At 45.5% G+C, this 12373-nt stretch overlaps 1 protein-coding gene across 1 annotated transcript; it reads left to right on the top strand.

Moving 5' to 3' along the window:
- Positions 1–9374: 9374 nt before the first annotated feature.
- On the top strand, positions 9375–11283 carry LOC310994313 (E3 SUMO-protein ligase ZBED1; the record flags this gene model as incomplete). The annotated part of the gene is made up of 2 exons (XM_083982955.1): positions 9375–9794; positions 10381–11283. 2 exons carry the CDS (start codon positions 9375–9377, stop codon positions 11281–11283), a joined length of 1323 nt encoding a protein of 440 aa, XP_083839081.1.
- Between the last annotated feature and the right edge of the window lie 1090 nt (positions 11284–12373).

Genomic DNA, 12373 nt, shown 5'->3' with positions numbered 1-12373 from the left:
ATCCTGCACGTTTGCATTCTCCTCAAGATCTTTAATCATTATCGAGTGGTTGTCTGCCGTGGCTTGAAGGCGATCAAGTTTGTTTTCGATCTTTTTCATGGATGCCCGGAACTCAGCAGTAAGAGCTAGCCTGTCTTCCTCCAGAAGGCTTACTATTGATGCTATCGTTAAGGTACCACTGGGTTCGCCAGGTAACTGTAACTCTTCAAGTTTGTTTTTCACTGGCTTTGGAGGCATATTAAAGTCCAGTCACCCGGCAGGGTATCGGTAAAGCCGCTTGGTAACTTACAATGTTTAGATGTGCTCTGGTAGCATTTGTTAGTTGTTGATGGGTAAGTTAGCGGGAGCGAGACAACAGCGTGCGCTTCCTACATGCTCTCCTCCCTCTCTAACATGTCATCTCCTCCCTCTCTCACATGAGGGTAGGTTCTATGTTTAACCACATAAATAAATGATTATTAATTAATTACCAATTAATAAACGGCGACGCGAAGCTGAGAAATTTTACGTCCTCTCACTCTTCCTCTGGTTTGCTTATCGAATTTCTCTCCGGTTACCACTTTAGGTTCAGACACTGAACCAGTGACCGAGTTCTTCCATTGGTTAAAGGGATAATTCACCCAAAATTCAAATTTCACTCATTTTCTACTTACCCTCATGTCGACTAAGGGTTGGGAGAAGTTTCAGAGTCATTCGTGCCTTTTTGGAGTTACAGGGGGGGGTCTGGGCAGCAGTGCATTTCCTATGAACATTATAAGGTCAACTGGCTTGTCTTCCTATTCTCCTGTTTGTTGCTCAGAATTTGCCTAAATTTGCCAAAAAAAGCCCGGACCCGACCCAGGGCTGCGCAGCAGCTATAATATTTTTTGTTATTTCACTTTGTAGAAATGCAGACATCTTCCATACCTTATTGTTCTTTTATTACTGTAGCATTAAAAATAATAATAATAATAATGACAGACATAGCAATGCACAACCATATATTTTCAAAATTCCATAAAATAACCAAATCAAATTGTTAGCAGTAGTTATCCCAGTAATCCCAGCATATTCTTTTTGCCCAGCTGCTCCTCTTACAACTATACACAACACATTATTTATGGCATTGTAACACTGACAAATGAGATGTTCTCACCAAGCGTAAATTGCGTCAGAGCCACTGCCACACACTGCTATGTAGTTGAGTTCAGCTCAACCAACAACTCTGCAGCCTCACTTACTGCTCTCATTTATTTGTAGCATTAATTTCATGAACAATCCATTTCATACAATTTAAAAATCATGAACTTTAACAAAAATATTTTACATGTGAAATTCATTTTCACGATGTCTTGAGCCTGTTACATTTCAATAACTGCAGCCTCACACACACTGCTGCTGCCCTCAGTGAGTTTACATACACTCCTAAATTGTTTCTTCCTGTGTGTGGAGTCTCAAGTGATTATTAAAACTCACTCGATGTCTAAAATGTTTCCCACTGGAAATAATTTCTCTTCTGTATGGATTTTCATGTGTTCTTTGACAAAATTGTTTACCACAGGTAGCACAGTTAAATGTTTTCTCTCCTGTATGGACTCTCATGTGCTGTGTAAGTTTCCCTATTTTAATAAATTGTTTACCACAGGTAGCACAGTCAAATGGTTTATCTTTCTCCTGTATGGACTTTCATGTGTTCTGTAAGAGGACCTCTGTGACTAAATTGTTTACCACAGGTAGCACAGGCAAATGGTTTCTCTCCTGTATGGATCCTCATGTGGCCTTTAGGAATGTGTCTGTATCTAAACTGTTTACCACAGGTAGGACAGGGAAATGGTTTCTCTCCTGTATGGACTCTCATGTGCTGTGTAAGTTTCCTTCTCTGACTAAATTGTTTACCACAGGAAGCACAGTCAAATGGTTTCTCTCCTGTATGGATCCTCATGTGGTCTGTAAGACTCCCTCTTTGACTAAATTGCTTACCACAGGTAGGACAGACAAATGGTTTCTCTCCTGTATGGATCCTCATGTGTATCTTCAAAACCGAGGTTTTGCTAAATGTTTTCCCACACTCTGAGCAGCGGGGAGACTTCTTACAGTGAGACGTCTTACCAGTGTTACATTCTTCATCACTTACGTGAACAGCTTCACTGTTTAAACTGGACTCAGGTGCTCTGGTTTCTCTCCAGTAATCATCACTGTCATCAGTCTCAGAGGACGACTCTGAGACCTCATCATCTGTATCTGGTTGAAGATCTTCATGTTGATCTGAGTTCCTGGCTGGTTCAGATCCTCCACAGTCGTCTCCATCGGCCTCTATCTGTTCAGCTGAGCTGCTGGATGGAGGCTCTGCCTCAGTTTGTCTTTGATTAGGTTGTAGGGACTGAGGTTTCTCCTCCTCATCCTCACTCTTTACATGAACAGAAGTGAGGGGGAACTCTGGAGTGGTCGGTAGTTCCTCCTTTTCTTCTTTAACATGTAGAATCTCTGGGTTCTCCTGATCCAGACTAGAGGTCAACTCAGGAGGATCCTCTGCTTCAATCTTCAACAGGTGCTGGTCACCTGCAGAAACAATGAAACACATCATGAACAACAGTGTCTTCATACTGTCACTCATAACTGCTGTCTCTAGGAAATTATCGGTAGACATTTTTCATATGGTGCATCACTAATATAATGGTACTTATTTTTAGTTAGTATTTAGATTTGATTATTCTGAATCAATTTATTTGATTTCATTATGATGAGATCTCTGTTAGTATTCTGTTATTTGTTTAAGATGTGTTTTATTGTTTATTATTTGTGTTTTTGTTTCTTTTTGGCACGTTAGGGGCACCTGAGATTCTATAGGTAGACTTACACCGTGTCCTAACTGGATGCGACGCGAGCGAGCGACAGCTGCTAAATTAATGGTTTCCTATTGTAATGTCCTAACTGGCCGCGAGCGACGCAGCGCGATGCGATGCGCCATTTAGAGCCCGACGCCCGGTTTCTATTTCTGTCGCTCGCGTCGCATTCAGCGTCGGAAATTAGTGGCGGCCACGGGCCATTTGGCCCTCAATTTGACCAAGAATGCCCCCAAAAATCATGATAGTTTTTTCAGAAACAAATATTAGGGATGCACCGAATATTCGGTAACCGAATATATTCGGCCGAATATTGCAAAAAAAGCAACATTCGGCCTTCGGTGGAATGAACGCAAAGCAAGGCCGAATATTTTTTTTTTTAAAAAGTCTGATAAATACGCGATCGCGCGACGATCGAAACGGCAGCTTAAACCCCAGCTTTATTAGTAAGTGACTCCTACTGCTGGGAAAACAACAGCAACAAGAGCAGTGGGGGGGGGAAAGCTGCACAGCGACCGCGCGCACCGTTGCACGTCGCTCCAAGAGCCCGGTGCGTCCTGTCTGCAGCGGAGACACGGCCACTGAGAGGACTGAGTGAGGGGACCGTTCCTGTAGGAACGCGCCTTTTAATGTATCATTTAACAACCAAACACCCTGAACAGCATGCTGAGTAGGCTACGAAAGGGAGAGATGGCTGCAGCAGTTAAAACGAAAGTTCCTCGTCCCAGCATGTCGCCCACTCCGTCCATGGCCGACAGCTTTTAAAACAGAGTTTCCCAACCTTGGGGTCGGGACCCCACGTGGGGTCACCTGAAATTCAAATGAGGTCGCCTGAAATGTCTAGTAGCCTAATTGATGAATTAAAAAAAATATGACCAAGAAAGGTTAGGAACCACTGTTTTAAAAGACACTTGGGTTTTTTTGGAATGTACTTGCATAGATCTTTCAGCACTCACAATGGGCCGATATAGGCCTAAATGAAAAACTTTATGTAACTTGTTGTGCTTCTTTGATGAGCAACGGCAACTGGAATATTCAAAAACTGTCAGAATAGTCAATAAACTTTTACTTTCTTTGAAAATTAAGTTTAAAAAAATATTTTATTTAAAAACTTTATAACCACTTTCGGTATTCGGTATTATTTGGTTATTCAGCCAAGCGTTTTGATTTTATTCGGTATTCGGCTTCGGCCAAAAAATGCCATTCGGTGCACCCCTAACAAATATATTTATATCTGTACGTTATCATACTTTAATTTTCATTAATTTACCGTCACGTGTCATTATTCTCCTGATGTTGTCTTAATGTAATGTAAACGAGATTGCACTGATACGGAGAGTCATGTGACAGACAGCGGGGCAGTGCTGCAGCTGCAGCTGCTGTGCTGTGATGGACCTGATCAGACTGGTGGTGGTCCACAGTGAATCAGTCTGGATTCTCCACCGTCACCAGATCCCCCAAAGCCCCCGCAAATAATACATCGACAAGAAGTTAAGTGGCAAGTTGCATCTTTTCGTCGGCTTATTTGCGTTTTTATATACATATATTAACGTCACTGCAACATGCGGCTCTGAGTGCTTGTCGGTGTTGTGTAGCTAGAGTTGTGTCTCCCTCCTGTTTCCCAGGTAGGAGGGACAGTAGCCCACCCAGGGCTGGGCGATAAAACAGTATAAATTGTAAAATAACTTTTCTTGGATAGAAATATGAGATGTGGTCAATAGTTTTCATTCATCCATGTTTTGGCAGACAATACAAATAGCCAATGATATTGAGATTTCCGAACCAATCATGTGGCTGGAATAGAGCCAGTCAACAGTAACACGTGTATTTGTTTGGGTTGCTGCAGAATGTGCACATCAGCAGACACCGCCGGTAAAAAAAAAAAAAAAAGAGAGAGAGAGAGAATGAGTGTTGTCTCGAAAAAAAAAAGTAAAGGAGAACTTGGACAAGTGACTGAAAAGACGCGTGGTGTGCAATGGGGACACCAGGCAGTTGGAGCGGACCGCGGTCACGGTGCGGCCGCTCTGCTGCTCACCCCATGTGTGCGACACATAACATAACACATAAGCTTCTAGGAGACTAGCGGACTTTTTTTTTTTTTTTTTAATAGCCTCATAGCCTCATTCATCTTGGGCAGGGGGCGGTGCGCTGCCTTATAATGTTACATCAAACCCTGCATTATGTTTTTGCTACTCCTGTTCCTACACTATAGAGACAACTTGCCGTTGGCTGTATAGTATTTCAAGAAACGTGTTTTTTGTTTAAAAGACACAAACGTAGTAGGCTATTCTCCCATCTTTTAACCGGGTAGTTACGTCTCCAGTCTGATAATACATCCATGTGACGAGTGGGCGAGCGCACAGCTGATGTGCTTCCATTCCAACAGACGCACGGATTCAGTGTGGACAGAGAGCGTCAGATGTGATGCGATTGTCGGACGCTCGCTCGCGTCGCATCCAGTTAGGACACGGTGTTACGGTAAGGGACCAGCATGCACCTGGGTGGGCAAATGGGTTTTTACCGGAGCATGAGAGGCACAGAGGAATTTCCTTATTTGCTCACTTTTTTGGTCAAATAAACCTGAAATGTGAAATTTGTTTGGACATCATGGTTTCATGTACACCACAACCCATGGTGCAGCAGTGCCCCTTTAAATTTTATGATCTGAAATCCGATTTGGAACTTTTCTTTGTTTTTTGACAAATGGCTACTACAATACCATTGCTACTCTTTTGTAGAACTTGTGGAGTGTGTCCAACATGTCCTGTTGTAAGGTTACCAGTGGTTAAATCCTGAATTGCAATACTCCAATCATATAATTTACAACTATTCCTAAACTTTAAAGAGACCCCAAGGAGCTTGCTTTTGGTTCTAAAATAGTCTCATATTAATGTGGATGAATCTACGTTACCCACACTTGTTAGGGTCAATTTTCGACAGGACTATAAATTCAAATAAAAAAGATAAATTGTTAACTTGCAAGTCAATAATAGCTAAGTCAATTTACAGAGTAAGTTGCCTTAAGTAAAAGACCTTCTTAGATTTTGTGAATTCCTGTAGTACAATTGTTGATAGCCACATAAAAATTAAAAGATAAATGTAGTAGGCTACAACATGTCCTCTAACTGCCTTTTCCTATCAGCATTCTCTTACAAAACTATCGGTGAATGGGACAGGCTCCCAGAGCATCTTAAAAACATCTCTGATTACCACTGTCTTACTCGTATGGCTCGTGTGGCTCTGCTACAAAACAAGCTTGAAATATAGACTTATTTAATTTTTTCAGGAACAATTTCGCATTTCGTCCGGAGCTGCAGCCGTAAGGTCTCCGGCGCCTGTCGCGGCGGCAATCCCCGAACCCGGTGGTGGACACTGGAAGTAAGGGATGCCGTCAAGCTGAAGAAGGAGTCCTACCTCGGGGGACCCCCGAGGCAGCTGACGGGTACCGGCAGGCCAAGCGGACTGCAGCCCAGGCGGTCACGGAATCAAAAACTCGGGTCTGGGAAAAGTTCGGGGAGGCCATGGAGGAGGACTACCGGTCAGCCTCGAGGGAATTCTGGCAAACCATCCGGCCCCTCAGGAGGGGGAAGCAGTGCTCCGCCAACACTGTTTACAGTGGAGGACGGGAGCTGTTGACCTCGACTGGGGATATCGTCGGGCGGTGGAAGGAATACTTCGAGGATCTCCTCAATCCCACTGAAACGCCTTCCGTCGAGGAAGCAGAGGCTGAGGATTCAGAGGTTGATTCATTCATCACCCAAGCTGAAGTCACTGAGGTAGTCCGGAAGCTCCTCAGTGGCAAGGCACCGGGGGTGGATGAGATCCGCCCTGAGTACCTCAAGTCTCTGGATGTTGCGGGGCTGTCGTGGCTGACACGCCTCTGCAGCATCGCGTGGCGGTCGGGGACAGTGCCTCTGGACTGGCAGACCGGGGTGGTGGTCCCTCTCTTCAAAAAGGGGGACCGGAGGGTGTGTTCCAACTACCGGGGGATCACACTCCTCAGCCTCCCGGGGAAAGTCTATTCCAGGGTGCTGGAGAGGAGAATTCGGCCGATAGTCGAACCTCGGATTCAGGAGGAACAATGCGGTTTTCGCCCTGGCCGTGGAACACTGGACCAGCTCTACACCCTCCGCAGGGTGCTCGAGGGCGCATGGGAATTTGCCCAACCAGTCCACATGTGTTTTGTGGACTTGGAGAAGGCTTTCGACCGTGTCCCACGTGGCATCCTGTGGGAGGTGCTCCGAGATTATGGGGTCGGAGGCCCTCTGCTGAGGGCTGTACGGTCCCTGTATGACCGGAGCAGGAGCTTGGTTCGCATTGCCGGCAGTAAATCAGACCTGTTCCCGGTGCGTGTTGGACTCCGGCAGGGCTGCCCTTTGTCACCGGTTCTGTTCATTATTTTTATGGACAGAATTTCTAGGCGCAGCCAAGTGCCGGAGGGGGTACGGTTTGGGAGCCACTTGATTTCATCTCTGCTTTTTGCAGATGATGTGGTCTTGTTGGCTCCCTCGAGCCAGGACCTTCAGCATGCACTGGGGCGGTTTGCAGCCGAGTGTGAAGCAGCTGGGATGAGAATCAGCACCTCTAAGTCCGAGGCCATGGTTCTCGACCGGAAAAAGGTGGCTTGCACCCTCCAGGTCGGGGGAGAGTTCCTGCCTCAGGTGGAGGAGTTTAAGTATCTTGGGGTCTTGTTCACGAGTGAGGGGAGAACGGAGCGCGAGATCGACAGGCGGATCGGTGCGGCGGCCGCAGTAATGCGGTCATTGTATCGGTCCGTCGTGGTGAAGAAGGAGCTGAGCCGAAAGGCAAAGCTCTCGATTTACCGGTCGATCTACGTTCCCACCCTCACCTATGGTCATGAACTCTGGGTCATGACCGAAAGAACGGGATCCCGGATACAAGCGGCCGAAATGAGTTTCCTCCGCAGGGTGGCGGGGCGCTCCCTTAGAGATAGGGTGAGGAGCTCTGTCACCCGGGAGGAGCTCGGAGTAGAGCCGCTGCTCCTCCACATCGAGAGGAGCCAGCTGAGGTGGCTCGGGCACCTGTATAGGATGCCCCCTGGACGCCTCCCTTGTGAGGTGTTCCGGGCATGTCCCACCGGGAGGAGGCCCCGAGGAAGACCCAGGACACGCTGGAGTGACTACGTCACTCGGCTGGCCTGGGAACGCCTTGGGGTCCCCCCGGAAGAGCTGGAGGAAGTGTCCGGGGGAGAGGGAAGTCTGGGGATCCCTGCTCCGACTGCTGCCCCCGCGACCCGGACTCGGATAATGCGGCGGACAATGGATGGATGGATGGATGGAATTTCGCATTTCGGGGCTTCAATACAAGACGGACATGAGCAGCATGGAGGTAGGATATTTGGATGTTTTTTGGTGTGTCTTTTTGTTACGAAGACAGTTGGTATCCATTTGCAACTGTTATATGGACACTGCTATGCCGAGACCCCCTGTAACTCAGAGAAGCCACGGAGGACTCTGAAACTTCTCCCAGCCCTTAGTCCACATGAGGGTTTCATGTTTCAATTTTGGGTGAACTATCCCTTTAAGCACTGTGCAGTGTACTATACCTTTTAGACAATGGGCCACAACATGTCAACACGTGGCTATGTTTGGGCTGCTGCAGCGGTGCACATCAGCAGAGGGACACCACTGGTACAAAAAAAAAAAAAAAAAGAGTTTTGCCTCGGAAGAAAATGTGAAGGAGAACTCGAATAACTGACCAGGAAAAGATGCGTGGTGCGTCCTGTTTACATGATCTAGTCCTGGGACGATAATCAATAAATCAATTAATCGCACGATAAATAAAAATGAAGTCGGTAACTTTTCCGGCCTCGATAAATCGCTATGTGCATGCGTGTATTTGTTTTCCTCATAGACTGTAAAGGGTTTTCCTCGTCTCTCGCCTCTAAACACGCTGGATGACAAGAGGGTTCACTCTGTACATTGGTCTCAGCACCTGGGCGCATTTGTGGCTTAGCGGAATGAAATGAAAGGAGTGAACCATCTTGTCAGTCATTCAGGATCTTTGTACCTGTGGGAGGAGGCGGAGCCGCAAGCACACACACACAGACCGCAGCAAGTGAAGAGCATGGAAGATCTTGTTGCAAAGCCAAATGCTACAGCCCCGGTGTGGGAATATTTTGGCTTCAAGCCCAGTGAGCAAGGTGGGAACATCAACACAGACAAGCCAGTATGCCGACTTTGTTTAAAAATGGTAGCGACAAAAAAAGCCAACACAACGAACTTGCATGCCCACCTCAAACACAATCACCCGGTCGAGTTTTCCCAGCTGGGGAAAAAAACTGCACCCCGAGATGCAGAGCCGCCGGCTCGACAGTCAACGCTTGCTGAAGCGTTTGGTCGACAAAGCAAGTACAGTCGGAGCAGCGTAAAATGGGGTGCGCTCACTGAAAGTGTAGTTCGCTACATTGCCAAAGAAATGCTCCCATTTAGTACGGTTGAAAAGCCAGCATTTCGAGAAATGATAAAAACTTTTGACCGGCAATACGAATTGCCCTCCCGAAAATATATTTCACAAACGGCAATTCCCGAGATGTACAACGGGGTGAAAGATGTCATACTAAAAGAAATAAAAGACATCAAATTTTACGCCGCCACCACAGACATGTGGTCCAGTTCAAACATGACCCCCTACATGAGCCTGACCATACACTACATCACAGACGACTGGACCCTCAACTCGAAATGTTTAGAGACCAGGTATGTCCCTGACAATCATACTGCTGCCACCCTGGAGGAAAACCTGCAGGCAGCGTTAGCAGACTGGGGACTAGATGAGAATAAACTCGCCTGCATCACGACGGACAATGGTCCAAACATTGTGGCTGCAATAAGAAATCTTGGCTGGCCATGGCTTAATTGCTTTGGCCACAATCTCCACCTGGCTGTGTCCCATGGTCTGGACAGTGAGAAAGATCGGACAGCTCGTGCCATAGGACTCTGCAGAGGATTGGTGAACATATTTCACCTGAGCTGGATCAAAAAGAGGGACCTCAGGAAGGCACAGAATGAGGCCAGTCTCCCCCAACATAGTCTAGTGGCGCTCTCTCTCTCTCTCTCTCTCTCTCTCTCTCTCTCTCTCACTCTCTCTCTCTCTCTCAAATTCAAATTCGCTTTCTTTCTCTCTCCAAGCTTTATTGGCATGACTGTCATTACAATATTGCCAAAGCATTACAAAAATGGTAAAATAACACATACAATATAAATAAATAAACAGATAATATAATAATACAGATGATACTAATGAACAAACAGTGTAGATATCATTTAGCAGGTAAAACTCAACAGGAGCAGCAGCAGCTGCTCATATAGAGGAGCTCATGTTGAGCAGCTCTTCTCTCTTTTTGTGACAGGCACAAACATATTTTGCTGCTTCTAAAGCTCTCTCTCTCTCTCTATGTATAGTGCAGAGCACATAGTGTTGCATATTAATAAAATGTACAAATTATTAATGATAAATAATGGAGATGTAAAAAGTAGTTGAAGACTGTTGATATAGACAAACTAATGAAAAATTACAAATATTATATTTCCCACAGGATGTCGCCACACGATGGGGCACTAAGCAGAAGATGGTAGAGAGGGTGCTGGAGCAGCTCCCAGCCATTAGACGTGTCCTGGTTCAGGACAGAAAGCATGGCCACCTCAACCCAACCTGGCAGGATGTTTCTGTGTTGGAATCCATCAACGCAGCAATGAAGCCACTGGCCGACTTCACAGACGTCCTCTCAGGGGAAAAATACGTCACAGTGTCCTCAGTTAAGCCTGTACTGGAACTGCTTAAAGGAGACCTTCTCTCTCCAGGGCCCAATGACACTGCACTGACAGTCAATGTTAAACAAAACATGTGCAGGGTACTGACTGAAAAATACAACTCACCTACTATCCAAGTCCTCCTGAGAAAGGCCACTGTCTTGGATCCAAGATACCGTGGCACCATGGAGGAGGCAGAGGCATTGGATGATGTCAAACATCAGCTTGTGCAAGAGCTGCTGGACTTAAAAGAGCCAGAAGTAAGTGGAGAAGGTACCAGTGGTGAGAGCTGCAGCACAGCTGCTGCTGGAGGAAATGAGGATGAACCTCCTGCACACACTAAGAAGAAGAAGCTGAGTGACCTTCTTCAAAACAGACGAGCTCACCTCACAGGTCAGTCCCAGGCTGCAGTTCCAAAAAGAGTGCGGGCTGATGCAGAACTGACCAAGTTCTTCCAGGAAGATACACTTGATGCATCCTCTGATCCCTTAATATGGTGGCGTGACAATCAAAGAAGATACCCTCTGATGGCCAAGTTGGCACAAAAATACATGTGCATATGTGCAACAAGCACCAGCTCAGAGAGAATGTTTAGCACAGCTGGCAACATTGCTACTCCAGAGAGATCCTGCCTTAAGCCACACAAGGTCAACATGTTGGTGTTCCTTGCTCGGAATCTGCCAAACTAAAGTAGCTACAGATTTGCATATTGTCTGTTAAGACATCTAAATATGGAAGTGTTTATGTTGTTACCTCTACCTCTTTTAACTGGATTTGCAGTGTTACATGTTAAGGTAAGGAAAGGAAGGAAGGATAAGGAATGTACAAGTTACAACTCTGTTATTATTATTATTATTATTATTATTTATTATCATTATTGAAGTGCAGGTTTGTTTGTTGAGACTGGATAGGCCATTTTATTTATTGTTTTGGAGAGACAGGGTCTATTTTTTTGTTTTTGGTGCAATTTTTGCTAACAGAGACTGAGAGTCCTTTTTTTTATTTTATTTTTATAGTTTTTTGTTTGTTTTATTTATTGAGGATATTTAAAAGTTCTGGTTCTGGACATTCCAATGTGAAATAAAGGTTTAATTGTTGCATTTGAAAGGGTGTACTTGCATTATTATGATATATTAACATTACATAAGTGCTTATTTTGGTCTCGATAATGTCGACAATAATATCGTTTATCGTCAATTATTTGTGGGACAATATATCGTCCAGCAAAATTTGTTATCGTCCCAGGCCTAACATGATCCAATTGAAACTCTGACAACAGTACCAGTGGCATAGCCAGAAAAAAGACATTGGGTGTGCACCAGCAAAGACTGGGTGTGCCAAATTTATTTTCAACAAACTGACCGTTACACCTCCACAAACATTCAAAAGAATGCATCTCCCTTTCTTCCAACAACAGTACAAAACATATCCACACGTTGTGCGCATTCTCATCAGTAACAGGGCTCTCAAGTCTCACGCATTTGGCGTGTGACACACGCATTCCCACCAGTTCACATGCTCACACGCCACACATTGTATTTCTCACGCATTTAAATTATCACGGTGACGTCCACCAAGTTGCACCGCTTTAACAGTGGAACAGGTAGGAACCAAGCTCCCCCCCCCCCACAGTCTATGGTTCCCCCGAGAGATCAGAAGCTGCGTGCCACGCGCAAGCCAATCAAATAAAGTATATCTACGGAACAGCCAATCAGAAAGTAGCACTGCTGTATTTTGATATTCCGCGGTAAAAAAAAAAGAGAGACGGACTAAACACAT

The sequence above is a fragment of the Trachurus trachurus genome (assembly GCF_905171665.1).
Source record: "Trachurus trachurus genome assembly, chromosome: 12".
NCBI lineage: Eukaryota > Metazoa > Chordata > Actinopteri > Carangiformes > Carangidae > Trachurus > Trachurus trachurus.
This window is presented reverse-complemented; position numbering and strand designations above follow the sequence as displayed.